The sequence below is a fragment of the Trachypithecus francoisi genome, unplaced genomic scaffold (genome assembly GCF_009764315.1).
Source record: "Trachypithecus francoisi isolate TF-2019V2 unplaced genomic scaffold, Tfra_2.0 Lachesis_group20, whole genome shotgun sequence".
NCBI lineage: Eukaryota > Metazoa > Chordata > Mammalia > Primates > Cercopithecidae > Trachypithecus > Trachypithecus francoisi.
Window position 1 is genome coordinate 56,167,775 of NW_022681466.1, and position 20,601 is coordinate 56,188,375.

The 20,601-nt window shown below is 40.8% G+C and overlaps 1 protein-coding gene across 2 annotated transcripts in view; it reads right to left on the minus strand.

Moving 5' to 3' along the window:
* BLMH (bleomycin hydrolase) overlaps window positions 1–20,601 on the minus strand; it is a 48,410-nt gene that overhangs the window by 8,338 nt on the left and 19,471 nt on the right. Inside the window, exons 7-12 of one of the 2 annotated variants that reach the window (XM_033184447.1) lie at window positions 19,407–19,562; window positions 18,113–18,271; window positions 17,931–17,998; window positions 16,635–16,752; window positions 11,356–11,425; window positions 1,769–2,045 (exon numbers count right to left, since the gene is read on the minus strand). In XM_033184447.1, the coding sequence (XP_033040338.1) occupies window positions 2,023–2,045; window positions 11,356–11,425; window positions 16,635–16,752; window positions 17,931–17,998; window positions 18,113–18,271; window positions 19,407–19,562 (594 nt within the window). In that variant the 3' untranslated portion in view covers window positions 1,769–2,022. Of the gene's footprint in view, window positions 1–1,768; window positions 2,046–11,355; window positions 11,426–16,634; window positions 16,753–17,930; window positions 17,999–18,112; window positions 18,272–19,406; window positions 19,563–20,601 lie in introns of those variants that run through there. The other variant, XM_033184446.1, reaches the window with a different exon arrangement.

Consider the following 20,601-nt stretch of genomic DNA (forward strand, 5'->3'; position numbering starts at 1 on the left):
GTAAAACCCATCTCTACTAAAAATACATAAAATTAGCTGGGCATGGTGGCATGTGCCTGTAGTCCCAGTCACTTGGGAGGCTGAGGCAGGAGAATTGCTTAAATCAGGCAGGCAGAGGCTGTAGTGAGCCAAGATTATGCCACTGGACTCCAGCCTGGGTGACACAATCATAGCTCACTGCAGCCTCAAACTCCTGCGGCCATACGATCCTCCCACCTTAGCCTCCCAAGTAGCTGGGACTACGAACATGCGCCTCCTCATCCAGTTAATTTTCTTAATTTTCGTAGAGATGGGGTCTTGCGATATTGCCCAGGCTGGTCTTGAGTTCCTGGGCTCAAGCAATCCTCCTGTTATGGCCTCCCAAACCTCTGGAGTTACAGTGTGAGCCACTATATCTAGCCCTCTGCACATTTTAAATTGGAGCTTTTTTCTTTTTCATAGTGATCAGTTACAGTACACTCTATATTTATATTGGTTGCAAACATTATTTTCCTATTATGTAATTTGCCTTCTAATTTAGTTTACATTTTCTAGCCTACTAACATTTGTTGTTGTTGTTGTTTCGAGACAGAGTTTTGCTCTGTAGCCCAGGGTGGAGTGCAGTGGCGTGATCTCAGCTCACTGCAACCCCTGCCTCCCAGGTTCAGGCGATTCTCCTGCCTCAGCCTCCTGAGTAGCTGGGAATACAGGTGTCCACCACCAGGCCCGGCTAATTTTTTGTATTTTTAGTGAAGATGGGGTTTCGCCACTTTGGCCAGGCTGGTCTCAAACTCCTGACCTCAGGTGATCCACCTGCCTCGGCCTCCCAAAGTGCTGGGATTACATGTGTTAAGCCTTTGTGCCAGCCCATTTTTGTTTTTATTAAGCCAAATTTAGTAATCTTTTTCTTTTTGGTTTCTAACTGGTGTTACGCTTACAAACATTTTTCTGCTATTATAATGAAAAACATACAAGAAAAAAGAAGGATAATTGATGAGAAAACATCAGAAACAAGACTCTCAACGAAAAACTCCATTACTCACTAAGACCTTGGCATAGTCCCCAACTATGAATCCAGACAATTTCAACAGATAATTAAGTAGTGATAATTTGTCAGCCACTTCTGTTAGGTATCCACTGGGTGAAGCATGACCTTATACTTCCTTGAATTTGTACAGGGTATGTTGCAAATGTGCAAAATGACACACTGCCTATGGAATGGTGTCCAGAGGTGCTAGATCTGTCCTTTTCAGTATCTAGAAAAATTACAAATGCATTTACCCTCTTCATTAAGCAATGTCATTTCTGGGACTTCATGCTACAGATACACAATACTTACATGCACACAATATGAATTTATGTGCAACAAAGTTAATATTTATTTGGCACTTACAATGTGCCAGGCACTATTTTAAGCACTGTACATATATATAATAACCCACTGCAATATTGTTTGTAATAGCAAAAGACTGCAACAACCCAAGTCCCATTAGTAAGGGAAATGGTTACATAAACTGTGGTAGATCCAGACAATGGAAGATAATGAAGCTGTACTGATGTACTGATAAGGAAATGTCCCCAAGATATGCTGTGAGAACAAGATGCAGAGCAGGCGACCTAGTGTGCTACCACTAGTGTAAGAAAAGGAGGCAATAATCTACTTAAATATGTGTAATGTTAGTACTAAAAAAACAAGGAAAGACATACCAGAAATAGAAATAATAACCTAAGAGAGAGGCAGGGGAATGAAGAGTGACGGAGATGGAAACAAAATTCTTTCATATATCTTTTTATATTTTGATTTTGGAACAATGTAATTTCATTATCTAGTAAAAGAATTACACTTTAGAAAACAAAACAAAAAAATGCACACATATATACCCCCAAAACCCTGTGAGGACTTTACACTTCACAATGCAATTTCATATCACTATCCTGGTTTTGATTTTAATCCTCACAACAGTACTGTCAGACAGGAGGGCAGTAAGTAAACCCGACATCAAACCCAGGTCTTAAATTCAAATTCCGTCTTTCTCATCGGGCTCAGCTTCCTCCAGTTGAGCACTCTGCGGGCAAAGAGATTTGGGAGGTAGTTATGGCTTCAGCAACAGATAGCATTTAGTCTAGCTCAGGTACCTAACTTTGAAACCAACTCCATCTGCTCACAAATCCCATATCAACAAACAGGAACCCAGTTTTTGTTGGGTCCATTTATAATGTATTTTGTGTCTTCTATTTATTTATTTTTTAGCGATGGAGTCTCAACTATCTTGCCCAGGCTGGACTTGAACTCCTGGGCTCAAACAATCCTCCTGCCTCAGCACCCTGGGTAGCTAAGACTATAGGTGCACACTACCATGTTTGGCTAGCTATTTTGTCTGTTTAAATCAAAGAGACAAGAGACACCATGTGTTCTAAGTCCATGTATTTAGAAAGATAGATAACAGGATGGGTTGGATGTTTTTAAAAAAAAAAAAAAAAGGCCAGAGGAAGGGAACCAAAACCACCACTTATAATTATGACTGCCATTTGAAACAGTGATCGGAGAAGAGGCTTCAATTTTTCCTCCAGAGGAAACATAAAAGTCTGGCTATGTGGTGGGGACACATTTACATTCATAAACCATTTGCTGATAAAAGAAGAGATACTCTTATAGCCGGATATTACTTGTGGCCTCTTTCAGAAACAAAGGTTAGAAAGTACCATTTCCCCAGTAAATATATTAGGAAAAATGCAGGGTGGAAAATGTGGTAGAGAAAAGGAGTTGTTTTGGTTTGTGGTTTGTATTTTTTAAACCATTAAACCACCACAAAGCTCAGTCAGCAGAAGTGTCCACAGCCTGAGAAGTGCCCTCTGCTAAGGAGCCCAGAAGCAGCCTGTTCACCTCTCGGCTGACTTCTTTCTCTAGACCAATGAGCACGAGCCAGGCAGCCCTGAGGGCACACACAGCTCTCCAGGATCTCTGAGGGTGAACCCAGAGAGGAAAGCACAAATTTAGATGCCATTCAAGGGTCTTGTTTTCCCACTGAAACTCAGTGACTTTTCTCTCACCCCAAACTATCGCTACTCCTATTTGTTTCAGACAAAGTCTGCTTGTTGGTCATTCCTCAAAAGCTCTATGAATGGCAAGTCACATTATTTCTTGGCTTCACTCCTCTGACCTGTTCAACGCATGCTCCAAATGCCAAGAGCTGCACTTCTCAGCCACCATTTCTCTGGTTGGCCTCCCTCTCCCTTTTCAGAAAAAAAGGCACAGCCCTAAAATCCTCCCTAAAGAGGGTCACCCTTGAAGAATCCCTACGGAGGCCTCACAGTTCCAGTCACCGACTACTTCCCTTGCAGTTTATCCCGTGTGTGACTCTGCACTTATTCTTGTGTTTATGTTTTACAGATTTTTTCTTAAAATAGGTTACAAACACCATATGGGGCCAAGACTAACAGCCTTAATTGTCCCAGCTTCAATTTTTTGCAACTCCACTGTACGTAGCCTTTGAGGGAATGAAGTACTGACATGCTGCCAATGGAGCATAATAAGATAGCTGGGCTTGTACCCTGACCCCTCTTAAAGTTTCAAAAAACTACCTTAAGTCCAACCCAACAGCTTTTCTCCTTGACCCATTTTCTGTCTGCTCTGCTGTTCCACTATGTACCACCATGTTCATCCTGACGCCCTCTAGTCCTGGGCTTCCAAAGTGCTCTCTCCAACCCCTCACCCTTTTCAATCACCTCAGCTTCCATGTCTTCCTATTGTCTCCCCACTGAGGGAAGGTACTCCCTAGTTCTTCTTCTGTCAACTGCCTTCTTGGAAAAAAATTCATCCCTTCTCTGCTTTTCTCGGTCTATTTATCCTGTATCTTACAGTCTGAGGAGCACACCATGAATGCCACTTCTGTCACATCACAGCCCTCTTCAAATCCCCCTCCTGTGTCACAGGTGAGTAAGCATAAATTCCTCTGAGGGTCAGAGACATTCATTCCACCATGGCCTATGCACGGTTCCTTGCATCCCATCAAGAAATGTGAGTTGATGCTACTGCTAATGGTTTTTCCTCAGCACTAGGTTTATTCACCTTCACTGCTTTCTCTCACGACACTAAGCCCACACTATGGGTAATCCACCCAGTACATTGGTGATGTAGCATAATGATCACACTAGGGCACTGAATTTAGAGATCTGAAACTGGAACCATGGGGCAAATTAGATGCCCTCTTCTAGAAGGGAAAGGTTAGTGAGCTTCATGTTCTTGTTCTCTTGCCCTCATTAGTCTATAGAAAACATTAACAACAGTAGCAATGGGAGCTCTAATATTTCTAAGCACTTCTTATGCGCCTGGCATGGTTCTCACAACAACCCTATGAGATAGGTCCAATTATTATCCCTATTTCACAGATGAGAAAGCTGAGGCTCAGACAGGTTAAATGTCAATGACCACTGTGACACAGCCAATATAGATAGGTTAGCCAGGATGCATACCCAGGTGGTCTGGCTCCAGATTCTGTGCTTAAACCTCCATCCTTCTTTTTTTTTTTTTTTTGAGACGGAGTCTCTGTCGCCCGGGCTGGAGTGCAGCGGCTGGATCTCAGCTCACTGCAAGCTCCGCCTCCCGGGTTTATGCCATTCTCCTGCCTCAGCCTCCCGAGTAGCTGGGACTACAGGCGCCCGCCACCTCGCCCGGCTAGATTTTTGTATTTTTTAGTAGAGACGGGGTTTCACCGTGTTAGCCAGGATGGTCTCGATCTCCTGACCTCGTGATCCACCCGTCTCGGCCTCCCAAAGTGCTGGGATTACAGGCTTGAGCCACCGTGCCCGGCCAGCCTCCATCCTTCTTAAGCCAATGCAAACACACCTTGGAGACAATCTGGTGAAAATTATAGATCCTATCTACAGGTAAAAGCACATCTATACACAAAACTCTACATTAGATATGAGGAGATTTCTCTCTGAAGCAGATGCCTCATTGCAGGTTAAGAGCTCTGTCACACAGTCTGTCCTTGCCCACATAATAATCCTCTCTTAGTCACATACTTTGATCAGGAAGCACCAGTGAACTGGAGAGTACATGCTTCCTCTATTCCATCTACATACACTATTTCTCAGCCAAAGTCATGCAGGCTTTTTGGTTAATAAAGATGTATGATGAAAAGCCCTTCTGAGAAGGCCGAGCACAGTGGCTCACACCTATAATCCCAGCACTTTGGGAGGCCGAGGTGGGCGGATCACTTGAGGTCTGGAGTTCGAGACCAGCCTGGCCAACAGGTGAAATCCCGTCTCTACTAAAAATACAAAAAAAAAAAAGCTGGGCATGGTGGTGGGCGCCTGTAATCCCAGCTACTCAGGAGGCCAAGACATGAGAATCGTTTGAACCTGGGAGGCAGAGGTTGCAGTGAGCCGAGACCACACCACTGCACCCCAGCCTGGGTAGACAGAGCAACACTCCGTCACAACAGCAACAAAAAGCCCTTCTGAAAGAACCCAGAATCCAGATGTGATGGTAGCAGCACTTTTCCCAAGCCTGGAGAGACATGAAACTCTTCAAGGTGACAAAACAAATTTGCATCTTGCCCTTTTCTCGGAAATCAGAAACCTGAGGTTTTAAGTTCTACAATTCACTCTTGTTTCAGCAAGTCTGGCACAACACTGCCTATAATTTCCATTATTGTACTAGAGATCCAGAACTGAACCTCAAAGAGACCTGCAAATAACTGACTGTCTTTTGTAAGTAATATATCCTTTTAGGGAAGCTGTCTGTGTCAAATTAAGAGATTTGAATTCCAATTCTCTCTCTGATTCTGTGGAACCCGAACAAGACACAACTGTCAGTAAGTTTTAGTTTCTTCACATAAAACCTGGGTATAATCACCCCCGTTCACATCCTGAGTTACTCTACTCTGATGTCATGAGGATAAATAAATAGAAATTATTAGCGAACTTTGAATTCTCATGAAGCAAGATGCCCTGTAGCTTTATGTCTCGACTACCTCCAAAAGAAATATGGGCTGTTCATAACTCCTTAGATTTATATAACAGTATACGGTTTGAAAAATGCTTGCATTCATTATTTCATTTGATGGCTACATACAAACTGTAGGAGCTCATAAAGAAACAAATTGTCCATGTTATTGATATAGAAATGTGACACTATAATGAGTTAAATTACTGCCCAGCATCTAAAATCAAGAATTAATTATTAGTAACTGTCTCTCAACTCATCTGGTTCTACAACATAGCATTATATGAAGAATATGATGGTTTTTGTGCCTAGCTTTGAATCTCCAAAATCACACATGGCAGTTTGGCTGGTGAGACAATTAAAGGTCATAATATTGGTTTTTAGAAAGCAGCAGAAATCTAGATATAATCTGAATTGGTAACATGTTTCTTTCTAATCTCTAACATGCCAAAGTCACTTTAACTGAAACCATTTAGAGGCTCCTTTCTAGAAGGAAGTCTGAAAATTTTACTAAAATGAAAGAAATCAGGAACAGAGAGGCTCATTTGTAAGAAAAGATTAAAAATGTGGGTTAAAAACAATTTCAAATGTTCATGTATCTGAAAGGAACAAAAGCAATGTGAAAAATGGAAAACTCATCTTGGTTCAAAATGAAAATCGGAAGAGACTGAATTTTTAAAAGGTAAGTATTTTCCCTCAGTGAACATTGCAGAATGAGAAAATATCCCTCATATCTTCACTTAAAAGTTGTTACTTATCATATTAAGAAACCACACCAAATAAGCATTAAGAACTATATTATGATAATTCCACATTTAGAGCTCTGCTGTGTCAGGCTCTAGAAATGGAATACAATCTCACAACTAAGTGAACCAATCACAAAGAAGTAAAGTTTCATAGTAAGACTGGTTCATTAGAAAGACCATCTAGGAATTTTATTTATTGACTATCAAATACACTATTATTTGCATGACAGAATATTGATAACTACTGAAGGTGGGTGACAGGCATATGTAGGGTTCCTTAATACAATCCTGTTTACTTTATATATGTTTAAAATTGTCCAAGATAAAAAGTTAAGAACTAAATAACCTTAGCCGGGCGCGGTGGCTCACGCCTGTAAACCCAGCACTTTGGGAGGCTGAGGTGGGCGGATCACAAGGTCAGGAGATCGAGACCATCCTGGCTAACCTGGTGAAACCCCGTCTCCACTAAAAAATACAAAAAATTAGCCAGGCATGGTGGGGAGCACCTGTAGTCCCAGCTACTCGGGAGGCTGAGGCAGGAGAATGGCATGAACCTATGAGGCAGAGCTTGCAGTGAGCTGAGATCACGCCACTGCACTCCAGCCGGGTGACAGAGCAAGACTCCATCTCACAAAAAAAAAAAAAAAAAAAAAAGGAACTAAATAACCTTACTTTATAAAGCAGCATGGACAAAATTCAGGGAGGTTTTGGGTGGCTGCATAGTTTCTTACTTTCCTAAGTCACAAATGTGCTAACATGGGACAAACCCTCACAGAACGCCCCATTCTTCACTCTTTACTCAGATTCCCAGCCACAAATGATGCCCTAGGGGCCTTTTCTCCCAATGTCAGACATTTACATAACATCTCCAGGTCCTTCACACAGTTTTATGTCCCTCATCCACTGTTTCTGGTCACCAACGACCATGAACTGACCTGTTATTTCATGAGTGGATGACACGCTACTAGAACAGGGAAGCTGAGAAAAAGCAGTTTAGTGGTTAAGAAAACTGGCTCTGGTATCAGGCCATCTGGGTTATAATTCTGGCTCTATCATTTACTAGCTAGGGGATCTGCAGGTCACTTTGGCTTAAAGATTAGGCTCTTCTCAGATGAATTTCTGACTAATAGTGAGAGGAATCAAAGGTGACTTCCTTGATTTTAAATTCTTAAATATTTTACAAAATATTTTTATCAGCATTTCAAAATGAAAGATAATAAATATATCAAATCCCAAAGTCTGTTCCCCCATCTAATTGTGAAATCCATTTCTGATATGATCCACTAACAAGGTACAAAATGGATAGTCAAGTATTTTAAGAAGGAGGGGAGAAAAGAAACCTATGTTGGTATTACATGGTAGATACGCATCCAATTTTCAGTACAACTGACCATGAACACTAGAATTCATCAACTTGAAGTAATCCAACTGGTACAGTAAGGCAAAAACTATTTTCTCCTTTTATGTCCTCCTGGTCAGAAGAAATCTTCTGTCCATTTTATGAAATAGTCAGGTTATCTGTTACAAAACAATTTCTGGGCAGGAGGGCCATGAACATAACCAATGGGGAGAACCAAAGCCAGGGCTGGGCAAAGGCAGCTTGCCCAGGTATCTTTGCTCTGTTTATCTCCAGCATGTATTATCAACACTGCTTTTTCAGAAACATCAATCTTAACAGTAAGAAATCCCAAAGAGAATAGCAACAAACTGTTAACAATGTTATCTACAGAAACAAAATCTCAGCAATGCTTCTTAAGGTTGTCACGTCTCCCAAGAGAGCATAAACAGAGGTCCTGCCTCAGACGTGCCAGCCAATGTCCACTAGGATGACAGACAAGAAGGCCCTGCTGGGGTAAACACATATTGCCAACATAATAACATACTATGCACTCTCCTAAGGTCAGGCCAAGTGTGCCAATTAAATTAGATCATGTTTTCTTTCCTTCCTTCCTGTTAAGTTAGAAAGAACATTACCAAGAAATACATGAGAATAATTTATTTTGGCTTGAATGAATGATTCCCTGCCCCCACTCCAGTTCTGTTTCTTATCTTTTGGCTCTCTACTGAAATGCTTTGCTGTGTATAATAACAGGCATTTCAGTTATTTGAGAACAAAAAAGTTAATCTTTACTACATAGCTGCAGATTTCACTAAGAAGGATTATAGGAGAGTTACAGGGATAGCAAGATCCTGTATTATACAGTTCTCTCAGCGTAATAATGAAATGAGTAAGTTAGCAGAAGCAAAACTTTTAAGAGGTAAAGCTAAATGGAAAAATTATATACAGTAAAGTGACCTAAAATTAAGTATTTAGGTTCAAAATAATAAAGACAGTAACTCACACTACATAAAACACATTTTCCTGATTTTACAAGTGTTTATCCTCTATTAACCAGATAACACTACTATCTTCAAACTCACTGACTATTACAGATGGAAAAATATCGCAGCAAGCTGACGGATCCAGGCTCTTCTAAACAAATATAACTTTAGTTCTTCTGGTAGGTGGTAAGCTATATGATAACAAACCCAATTACAGGAACCAAATTAGACCAGAAATGAAACAGAAGCTGCAGGGGGTTCACTGGAAGCAACAGGAAACTTTAACTCAGTATCTTATGTTTGCTACAAATAATCAAATCTTTCAAATTTAAGACAAGTATCCATCTCTTAACTATCAACAACTTAGAGATACAACTAAATTGTGAGTTATTTTTACTCTGTCTGCTAGCTTTGCTGAGGTTTAAAACCTTCTCTATTTGATCCTAATGTGTATTTGTCTCAAAATAAAATTAACCTTACGAGAGACTGCCAATTTTAATATGCTGCATTCTAATTCATAATAGTTAACTTTGGCACCCCTGAAATCACAGAACAATTATAGAAATCACAGAAGGTAGACATGCAACTATCTGATGAAAAGAAATGCAGTAACAGCACTTGTATTTGTTTACATATAAACATTGGGCTGCTGAGTTTCACAGCAGATTCCAGGGACAGTCAGCCAAACCCACCAGTGATTTTTCTCATAGGAAGATGAAAAGCCCTAGAATGACAAATAAATGGTCTTCAGATTTTGGCTATCATATACAAGCCTGTGCTGCCCAATCAGCATACTAAAGTGCTGTCAAGTTCAAAACTTAGCTTAACAGACTCTTCTAAAACTGCAATTTTCAAATACGAGCTATGGAAGTCAGATACGCTCACGTCCAAACCTCCACATCCCGTCCTCTACCTTTTACCCTTGGAAATCCTAGGGCTGTGAGGAACATAGCTGGAAAATCACTATTCTAAACACAGAGAGGGGCAACAACAAAGAGTTGCTAAAATCTATTTTTCTTTCTTTTTTTAAAAATAAAATGCCTAATTCCTGTTGGGTAAAATGTATGCTCAAGTTTGTTTCCAAGTATCTCTGCATGTCACTTCTCTGGCTTTCCTACCTGGTTCCTCTCAGTTTTCTAACTAGTCTACTAAGCTGCAGTTAATGTTTTTCCTAGCCAGAATTCATTGGTTAAAAGAAAAAGGACTCTGGGGAAGAGTTGGCTACAAAATGCCCCCAGCACACACACATCTATGTGTTCATATGTACACATATGCCATGGTGGTCGCCACTTTTGGTTTGGAACCCTAAAAATTAAAATGTAAAATCTCCTTCAAAAGCTATTACTAAAGACAGCCTTTAAAAATATGGTCTCAAAATTTTACAATAATACACCCTAAACTGTTAATCAATGGTGATCTCTAGGTGGTTGGATTATTAGAGACTTTTTATCTATATTTTAAAATTTTTCTACAACTCACATATTACCTATGTTATTTTGTTTAGTTTACTTAGTGTAAGTTATGACCTCCCTAGGTTTTGATTTGTTAGTATAAAGAAGTTCTAAGTGGTAAGCAAAGTGTTCATTTCCACTTTAGGCAATGGTAACTTCTACGGAGTCTCTAATAAATGCCTAAAGAAAGCTTCTTGCCAGTCCCATTCTCCCATACAGAAGGCTTCTGACTTTCTAGAGTACTGATGTAGTAGATGAAAACACATTAAGGCTGGGTGCAGTGGCTCACACCTGTAATCCCAGCACTTTGGGAGGCCGAGGAGAGGAGATCATGAGGTCAGGAGATTAAGACCATCCTGGCTAACACGGTGAAACCCCGTCTCTACTAAAAATACAAAAAATCAGCCGGGCGTGGTGGCGGGTGCCTGTAGTCCCAGCTACTCGGGAGGCAGAGGCAGGAGAATGGCGTGACCCTGGGAGGTGGAGCTTGCAGTGAGCCAAGATCATACCACTGCACTCCAGCCTGGGTGACAAAGCGAGACTCAGTCTCAAAAAAAAAAAAAAAAAAAAAAAAAAAAAAAAAAAAAAAGAAAGATAGCAAGTGTCCTGGCAAGGGCACTCAACCTCAACCTCCTCACTAGCCAAGTGGTCTACAAAGAGGGGAGGATCAACATATTTGGAACAAATGCAGCACATAGCGGTCTCAGAGTCAACCTGGGAGTTCAGGCACGCCATAATGGTCAGGGGAATTTTGGGGGCAAATCAGATCTTCAGATTTTTCTGTAGAATAGTCTAGTCAGTGAGCCAATTACTGAGAAATCTTCCACACTAGAGCAGCCTGACACCCAGAAAGGCAGAGTAGAGCAGGTTCAGTCACCTGGAGTTAGTATTACCAAACTGAGCTCACCTTTGTGGCCATGGTCTTCACCCCATGAATTCTCCACTCTCCATTTTGTGAAAGCACCATCCTGATCATCCTGCAAAAAAGTGGATGATGGTGAGTAGTGTGAAGCCAGATTCTCCCTGCTGAGGTGTCATATAATTTTAGCTCTTCTGTAGCCACTTGAAAGAAACAGCCTGCTCTATACAGGCAGGATGTACTTGGTCAAGGCCATAAGTTTCCTACTAGCACTAAAGGGATACTCCAATAGAAATGGAATTTGAATCTCTTGGGGTAAAAACATAATAAACTAACAAAGCAATAAATACTATTTCATCCTTTCTATTCTATTCTATACATAAAATAAGCATGTAGAAATGCTACTTGACTACGAAAAACCATATTAAAAGCAGTAAACACTATTTGAAGCTGGGGATTCTTGCTTTTAATCAATCAATATTGATTAAAGCAAATGCATCCTACTTTATTTTAGGAATAATTCTAAAACCTGGTCAGAGTCTTTTTAAACAAAACAAAATAAACTCATCATACTGCCTGACTTTCTACTTGGGGAAACCAAATAATGATACTCTCCAAATGCATTCTTTTACTGATCCAGTTACACAAATATTGAATTTCATAGAAGAGACTGAATGGCAAAGCAAAAGTAAAAACACCATTTTCATAAACAAAAGCCAGGCAGTTCTACTTTTCTCCTTCTTCCATCTTCATTATTAAAATAAGCTCAATTTTTGTCTTCTTTAAGGTACAGTGATACTCATCATGATAACCTTCATTTACAGCCTTTACTATAGTGACACAGAGAGAGACAAGAGGAAGGCTCCATTTGGGAAAAGACTTCTCTTTCATGTTTATTCAGGACATTTACTGATGTCAAAGCAACTTAAATCTTTGTACCATGAGAAAAGCACTGACCCCTGTATTATCGCCTAATGATTTCATCTGTCAACTCCCGCTTGCAAATAACTATATGATGAGTCTCATCTATATGGGATTTGGTTCTCTTTGGCTCTGCTAACCCAAACACTCCACTCTTATGAGTTTTCTTGGATCTCAGTAATTTTCTGTCTCACAAATAGCGCCAACAAACTCACAAGTTTCAGACACCCTTACCTGTACTAATCCTTACTCTTTGCCCCCGAATCCTTTAAAACCATATCGTTATATACTATACATTCTGCAGCTGGCGTATATCTGTTTTGGTTTTCTATTCCTCCCACTGTAGTCCAACTTTACTTTCCTTTTAAATATCACTGTTAGAATCAATGTCACCTAAAGTAATATAGTTACTTGTACTCTCAGTCTTAAAATGTTTCCTATGTTTTCCCATTGGCCAATGAATTCCCGGAGTGACCTAGACCAAATTGTTCTCTGGGTCATCTACAATTACAAAATTATTAATACCTGGAACTCCCTTATAGGGATTCCATGATATCAGCGACAAAAGAAAGAAAATTGTGGAAATACAACCATTAGTATGCATTTACCTGTGTACTATTACTCAAGTGCAGTTCAAACTCGTTTTTGGGATCAAAAACTCTAGTGGAATGAAGAGAAAATGTTCAATATAAAATTCTTGTTATAATAATATAAATTCTGCTTTATACCATTAGCATGTAAGGTAGCTCCATTTTCCTAAGGAAATAAACCATGCTAATCAAAGAACGGAAGTTCCCAAGAAAATGACAGTGGTATTCATTATTTTTATTTCTGAAAAATAGGAATATTTTGTAACAGAGACAGAAATGATAAAAAGCAGAATTTCTCTTGGAAATTACAACAGGTATTATTGGTTTGTTTAAAAAAAAAAAAAAGAACTCTCAGCTGGGCACAGTGGCTCAAGCCTGTAATCCCAGCACTTTGGGAGGCCAAGGCAGATGGATTGCTTGAGGTCAGGAGTTCAACACCAGCATGGCCAACAGGGTGAAACCCTGTCTCTACTTAAAAAAAAAAAATTAGCCAGGTCTGGTGGTGCATGCCTGTCGTCCTAGTTACTCAGGAGGCTGAGGCAGGAGAAGAGCTTGAACCCAGGAGGTGGAAGTTGCAGTGAGCTGAGATTGTGCCACTACACTCTAGCCTGGGCAACAGAACAAGACACAGTCTCCAAAAAAAAAAAAAAACAAACTCTATATAGTTTAAAAATTTAATTAAAGAGCTTTAGTTTAGTTATAAAGCACCCTTATTTGAAAAACCTTTTCACGTATTTTATTTATTTATTTATTTATATATATATATATATATTTTTTTTTTTTTTTTTTGAGACGGAGTCTCGCTCTGCCGCCCAGGCTGGAGTGCAGTGGCCGGGTCTCAGCTCACTGCAAGCTCCGCCTCCTGGGTTTACGCCATTCTCCTGCCTCAGCCTCCCAAGCAGCTGGGACTACAGGCGCCCGCCATGTCGCCCGGCTAGTTTTTTGTATTTTTTAGTAGAGACGGGGTTTCACCATGTTAGCCAGGATGGTCTCGATCTCCTGACCTCGTGATCCGCCCGTCTCGGCCTCCCAAAGTGCTGGGATTACAGGCTTGAGCCACCGCGCCCGGCCTATTTATATATATTTTTTGAGACAGAGTCTTGCTCTGTCACCCAGGCTGGAGTGCAGTGGTGCAATCTTGTCTCACTGCAACCTCCACTTCCCAGGTTCAAGGAATTCTCCTGCCTCAGCCTTCAGAGTAGCTGGAATTACAGGTGCATGCCACCATGCCCAGCTAATTTTTATATTTTTAGTAGAGGCAGGGTTTCACCATGTTGGCCAGGCTGGTCTTGAAGTCCTGACCTCAAGTGGTCCTCCCACCTCGGGCTTCCAAAGTGCTGGGATTATAAGCGTGAGACACAGTGCCCAGCTAAAAACCTTTTTTAAAAAAATTATTTATTTATTTATTTTGAGACAGAATCTCACTCCATCGCCCAGGCTGGAGTGCAGTGGCATGATCTTGGTTCACTGCAACCTCTACCTCCCAGGTTCAAGCAATTCTCCTGCCTCAGCCTCCTTAGTAGCTGGGATTACACGCTTGTGCCACCATGCCCAGCTAATTTTTGTATTTTTAGTAGAGACAGGGTCTTGCCATGTTGGCCAGGCTGGTCTCGAACTCCTGACCTCAGGTGATCCTCCTGCCTCGGCCTCCCAAAGTGCTGGGATTACAGGCATGGGCCACTGCACTCGGTCTAAAAAACCTTTTATAACCTAACTTTATGTTTTGTTTATAATTCAAATGTGAGAATTTTGTTAAATTGGGGTGATAACACTTTTAAATCACCTTTTGCTATTTTAAAATGGCTTTTCGTGATCTACATAAGTAATGCAAATTATACTCTACACATTCTCCTGGGTAACCCTGAAAACCTGTTTCTTGGTGTGGGAGTCTCGCTAACTACAGAGCTGAGATTATCGACGAATGGAATAATGAGGAAAACAGCTCGCTGGTTTATAAGACCTCAATCTTTACATTTATTTATGAAAACTACATGAGGATCAGAAATATCAGCATTAAGACTGACTCTTAAGTTCAGGGCACCTTTATACCATACTGTTTGATCTCATATAAAACTGAGAATACCCCAGAGTTCCACTACTTAAAGCACTGGCCTTATAATTTGCAGGAATGTAATTAAACCTTTAAGACCAAGTTTTGAATACGGAGAGAGCACAGGGATCTTAGATGCTGTGGGGTTGAAAGGGCACCCTTCAAGTGAAGTAGTTGGAAGAGGTGAGAAAAAGGTACAGACAGAAAATGCCATTTCACTCACAATTCTGCATAGAGTATAAAAGACAAATCAGGACTTTTAGATAGGCTAGTTATGAAAATGTGGCATAATGATATGCTAAGATATTTCTAAACATTTTAAAGATCATAAATCTAGTGGATAGAATAGCAAAAACAATTATCTATCAAATTATTTTCTAGCCAGGCACAATGGCTCACGCCTGTAATCCCAGCACTTTGGGAAGCCGAGGTGGGCACATCACCTGAGGTCAGGAGTTTGAGACCAGCCTGGCCAACATGGCAAAACCCCATTTCTACTAAAAATACAAAAAATCAGCTGAGCGTGGTGGCAGGCGCCTGTAATCCCAGCTACTCACAAGGCTGAGGCAGGAGAATCTTTTGAGCCTAAGAGGTGGAGGTTGCAGTGAGCTGAGATCACGCTACAGCACTCAAGCCTGGATGACAGAGTGAGTGAGACTCCGTCTCAAAAAAAAAAAAAAAAAAAAAAAAAAAACCCAAAACGATTTTCTAGAACAATTTATACAAGGTAGTTATTCTGTGAGTTTCCAGGAATTAGGCTAGAAAGAGAAAATTTTTGCTTGTGCTGGTAAGGAATTAAAGTAGTTCGAGTTCTTCCTTTCTGATGATCCCTGAGCACAGAGGGGAAAATATCTATTTTTACTGACTGGAAGTGAGGAGTTTTATTTGCGAAAGATAAAGTTTCAGTTGTTTCCAACTGTGTATCCTAAAAAAGCGGTATTACTACACACACTATTTCACAGGAAATTCAAAATACTTTATATCCAATTTCCTGAAGCTCTGTATATAACTAGTAATGGGTATGGAGTCCACAAATTACTGTTATTGACATTTTACTGAAGAAGAATCTGAATGACAAATGAAGGGAAATCTGAACACACGTCATCAAGATATGAACACTTTCAGGGCACATTTTGATTCCTTATAAAGTAGAAGTTACCTTCTCTCAAGTTCCCTTGCTGACTTCTCTTCACACCATGACCTTCCAAAGTTACACAGCTACTTGGTCGTTCCCTGCTGACCCGAATTCTCTTCATAGAAAGTTTCTATTTTTATATTACCTCTAAGCACGCAGGCAAGCCCCAAGTGACGCAGGTACAATGTCTTACTTGGAAACTAACTTTTTTTTTTTTTTTTTTTTTCTGAGACGGAGTCTCGCTCTGTGGCCCAGGCTGGAGTGCAGTGGCCGGATCTCAGCTCACTGCAAGCTCCGCCTCCCGGGTTTATGCCATTCTCCTGCCTCAGCCTCCCGAGTAGCTGGGACTACAGGCGCCCGCCACCTCGTCCGGCTAGTTTTTTGTATTTTTTAGTAGAGACGGGGTTTCACCGTGTTAGCCAGGATGGTCTCGATCTCCTGACCTCGTGATCCGCCCGTCTCGGCCTCCCAAAGTGCTGGGATTACAGGCTTGAGCCACCGCGCCCGGCCGGAAACTAACTTTTAACAGAAATCATATACGCTATAAATGAAGCTCTGTTGGGTAAACAGTCTGCAGGAGAATGTAGATCCATCTGTGCAAACACTCCAGCAGGCATGCTGAGGGTCATACCTTCTCTGAGACAGCAGTGAAGGTCATGGCGTGGGTCATAAGTGACTCACCAAAAGTCAGCCTCTCCGCTTTATTCATGTTCTTCAAGGAGACACCAAACACTAACTCATGGTCATAGCTGTAAAAAGAATGATAGTACAAAATAAAGGGAGTACGATCATAGGGAAAACTGGCTTTTGGTTGTAAAAGGAATTCAGAAGAAACTGAAGGGGCTCAACAGCTCCAAATAAATAAGGCTCTAGCTGTAGCTCTTCAGAAAGAATATGGAACATGCAGAACTTAGTCTCTCAGTGGGAGTCCATTCTCTACGTGTCACAAGAGTATGCAGGAAAAAAAGGAGATGATTAAACATAAATTCTCCACATCAGAAGCTGACAAGTTTACATTGTCATTGAGGCAAGAAAACTTTAAAAAATAATGAAAAAAGATTTTGAAGTAACTTCTTAGAAAACTGGTCTCTTTTGAGCTGGTAGAACCAACCAGTTTCTGAATTCATTTAAATCACTGCTGATTAAAATTTAAATAAATAATGCCCAAAATATTGGGGAATATTTTTGCATAAGCACTACACTCACATTGTTAAATACAAAAAAACAAAAGCCAAAATACATGTGAGAGACATCCCTGCATGTTCTAGTTAATGTGAGAGACACACTTGGGAGTTGCATCTACCTGCATTCAAAAATTTTTTAAACCTCATTAATTCTCTTTTTAGCAGATTTCTCTGACTATCAAGATATTTACTCAACTTCCTACAAGTAACAACTACTTAAAAGTAACCCTAAAATGGAGAATGGTGAACTGTCAAGGAATCCTATATGATTCAGTTTACAAATTAACCTTCATCGTCGTAAATGACCAGGAGGAATGCTTTAAAGTATGCACGCAAATTAGTCCCACTTGTCACAAAGACAAAATACAAAGCTACCAAAGTAACACAGCAAACGGGAGCCCTGCAAAATCTTTCATTACATTCCCAAATGTACTGAACACATTTACACACTAGTTAATTATTTTTTTAAAGTGTCTTTCTCATAGAGGATGGCTTTTTAGGAACACTCAACGATTTCTATTCAGATATAAAGTATTGTGATCTTGACGTCCTGGGTTAGAGTATTTAAGTATGTGGAGTTTCTGCTATGAATCCTCAAACTCTACAGGATGCAAAGAAAGAGACTCGCCCTTAGGCCAACCTTCATCTTTGGATGAACCTCGGCAGAGTCATTTTGTACCAAGAGCACACTCTAACAGCAACAACCCACAAATGACTTTCTATTTTAAATTTCCTGCACTCACAGATTCATGTCACTGAGGCCCAGCTTGCCATTGAAGTGTTTTCCAACATCACAGCCAAACCACACAGCCTAGAAACAGAAGAGAGAGAGAAAGAAAGTCAACATAAACCCCATCTTCCTATTATACCAAAGAAGTAAAAGATGTTTTAACCCCAATGTGCAAAATACAAAAACAATACCAACCTCTCCATCTTTGATGGAGGCAGCAACCATCTTTTTCAGGAAGTCAATGGGCTGGTTGTTGTATAGAGTTTTTCTCCCTCCAACCATATTGCTTAAGTATTCCACTGTGTAAAGTTTGTTGTACTTGTGCTGGGGCCTAGGGTCATTCACTAAACAAATCTATTGAGAGCAAAAACATATTGATTAGGGCACAAAACCAGGAATGTCAAGCAACACACAGCTCTCCTCTAGGTTCATGTTTGCATCAAGCTCATCATCTCTGCCTACAAGCTAAGTACTACAGCCACATTGTTAAGTAACAAAGAAACAAAAAGTGGCAAAATACATGTGAGAGAAGTCCTTGCTTATTCTAATTCGTGTAAGAGACACACTTAGGAGACACATCTACCTGTTTTTCCTACTAGCAAGAACTGCTCCAAAAGCAATTTTTTTTTTTTTTTGAGACAGAGTCTCACTCTGTCGCCCAGGCTGGAGTGCAGTGGCATGATCTCGGCTCACTGCAACCTCTGCCTCCTGGGTTCAAGTGATTCTCCCACTTCAGCCTCCCAAGTAGGTGGGATTACAGACGTGCGCCACCATGCCTGGCTAATTTTTGTATTATTAGTAGATGCGGAGTTTCACCATGTTGGCCAGGTTGGTCTCGAACTCCCAAACTCAGGTGATCCACTCACCACAGCCCCCCAGTGTGCTGGGATTACAGGCATGAGCCACTGCACCTGGCCCTCAAAACTCATTTTGAAAAACTACATGCACTGAGTAAGAAAAACTGGAGAGCTAATCACAAGGCCCCTATTCTCAAGTTACAAGACAGGCATCTGCTTGGAAGAGGATCAAGAAGCCAATAAAAGGAAGAGGCTCTGATCATCCTGCTAGGCAGATGAGGAAGACCTAAAGGGAACAGGAAAAACGAAGACTGCTCCCTTCAACAAGAGAGTTCCCCAAGGGGACCTCAGTGCAAAAGTGCTCTGACTCCATGATAAGAAATACCCAATACACTTTCATTGTCTTTGCACTTGAGAATGATTCTGGTCCTAGACAGGGGCGCATGTGGGAATTAAAATTACTGCTGGCTTACAGTTTAAAAAGTCTCTGAAGAGGAACACTGGGGAAAGGCTGATAAATCCTGGCACTACCAACTTCATTAGCTAAATAAAATACTTCCAAGGAAGTGAGGAAAAATGTTTGCTGTCTAGTTTGATACTCATGCATGCTAACCAAGAATCTTATACCATTCCCTGTGATTACCAGCCATTTGAAAGTAAACAGCCAGTGACTACCAGTGCCATTCACCAACCTTATTTTCCATATTGAAGAGTGGCTTGACATGCTCCCTGTAAAACTCCAAGGGTGTTATGGGGCCAATCTTCTGATAATTTTTATCTTTGTCTCGATACTCCCAGGTGAATGCCTCTGGTGGATTACCCAAACAGATGCACACCACTCGGAATATCTGGAAGAGAGGAGGAGGAAAGGTGAGAAATGGCTAGGGGGAAATGTTATTTTTTTCACCTCTTCTTTTTCCTTAAGCTTAGGAAACACAAAAAGTTAGTGGCTAAATTCAAGCTAAAAATTTCACAAGAAATCTAATACTGCGTCAAAAATTGGAAAGCTGATGTCTGAGATTTGGTACCAGTCAACTTATGAGTTCTCAAATAAACACTGTGAACAATGCAATTCTGAAATGTTAACATTTAGTGCTTAGTACTTGTCCTGAAAATTAAAACTTCCTTAGCCAAGAATCTGCCTACCATTGATACCCAGCAAGATCTGAGTTGCTGCTCTGCTGATTATTTTTCAAGTAACAAATAATGACAAATTTTATAAATGGATTTCCTTCCCTTTCTACATTGATGTTTTCCTTATTACAACAGGAGTCTCTACTCATAGGAAAGTAACTAATTTTTCAGCTGCAGTTGGATGACAATGCCTATTAAAAGTATTAGAAGAGGAGGGCTAGGTGCGGTGGTTCATGCCTGTAATCCCAGCATTTTGGGAGGCTGAGGTTGGAGGATCGCTTGAACTGAGGAGTTCAAGACCAGTCTGGACAACGTAGTGAAACCCCATCTTAAAAAAGAAAAAAATCAGCTGGACGCAGTGGCTCATGCCTGTAGTCCCAGCTGCTCAGGAAGCTGAGGTAGGAGGATTGTTTGAGCCCAGGAGGCAGAGGCTTCAGTGAGCCATGATCGTGCCACTACGCTCCAGCCTGGGTGACAGAACAAGACCCTATCTCAAAAAATACAAAAATTAGGGGCACATGTTCTCAGGATCTCCTGAGGGCTGAGTCATGGTTTAAAAAAAAAAAAGTACAAATATTAGCCAGGCGTGGTAGCCTGAGCCTGTGGTCACAACTACGCAGGAGGCTGAGGTGGGGTGACCACTTGAATTCAGGAGGCAGAGGTTGCACTAAATTGAGATCACACCACTGCAGTCCAGCCTGAGTGATAGAGGGAGGACCCTGTCTCAAAAATAAAAAGAGGAGTAACTTTTAG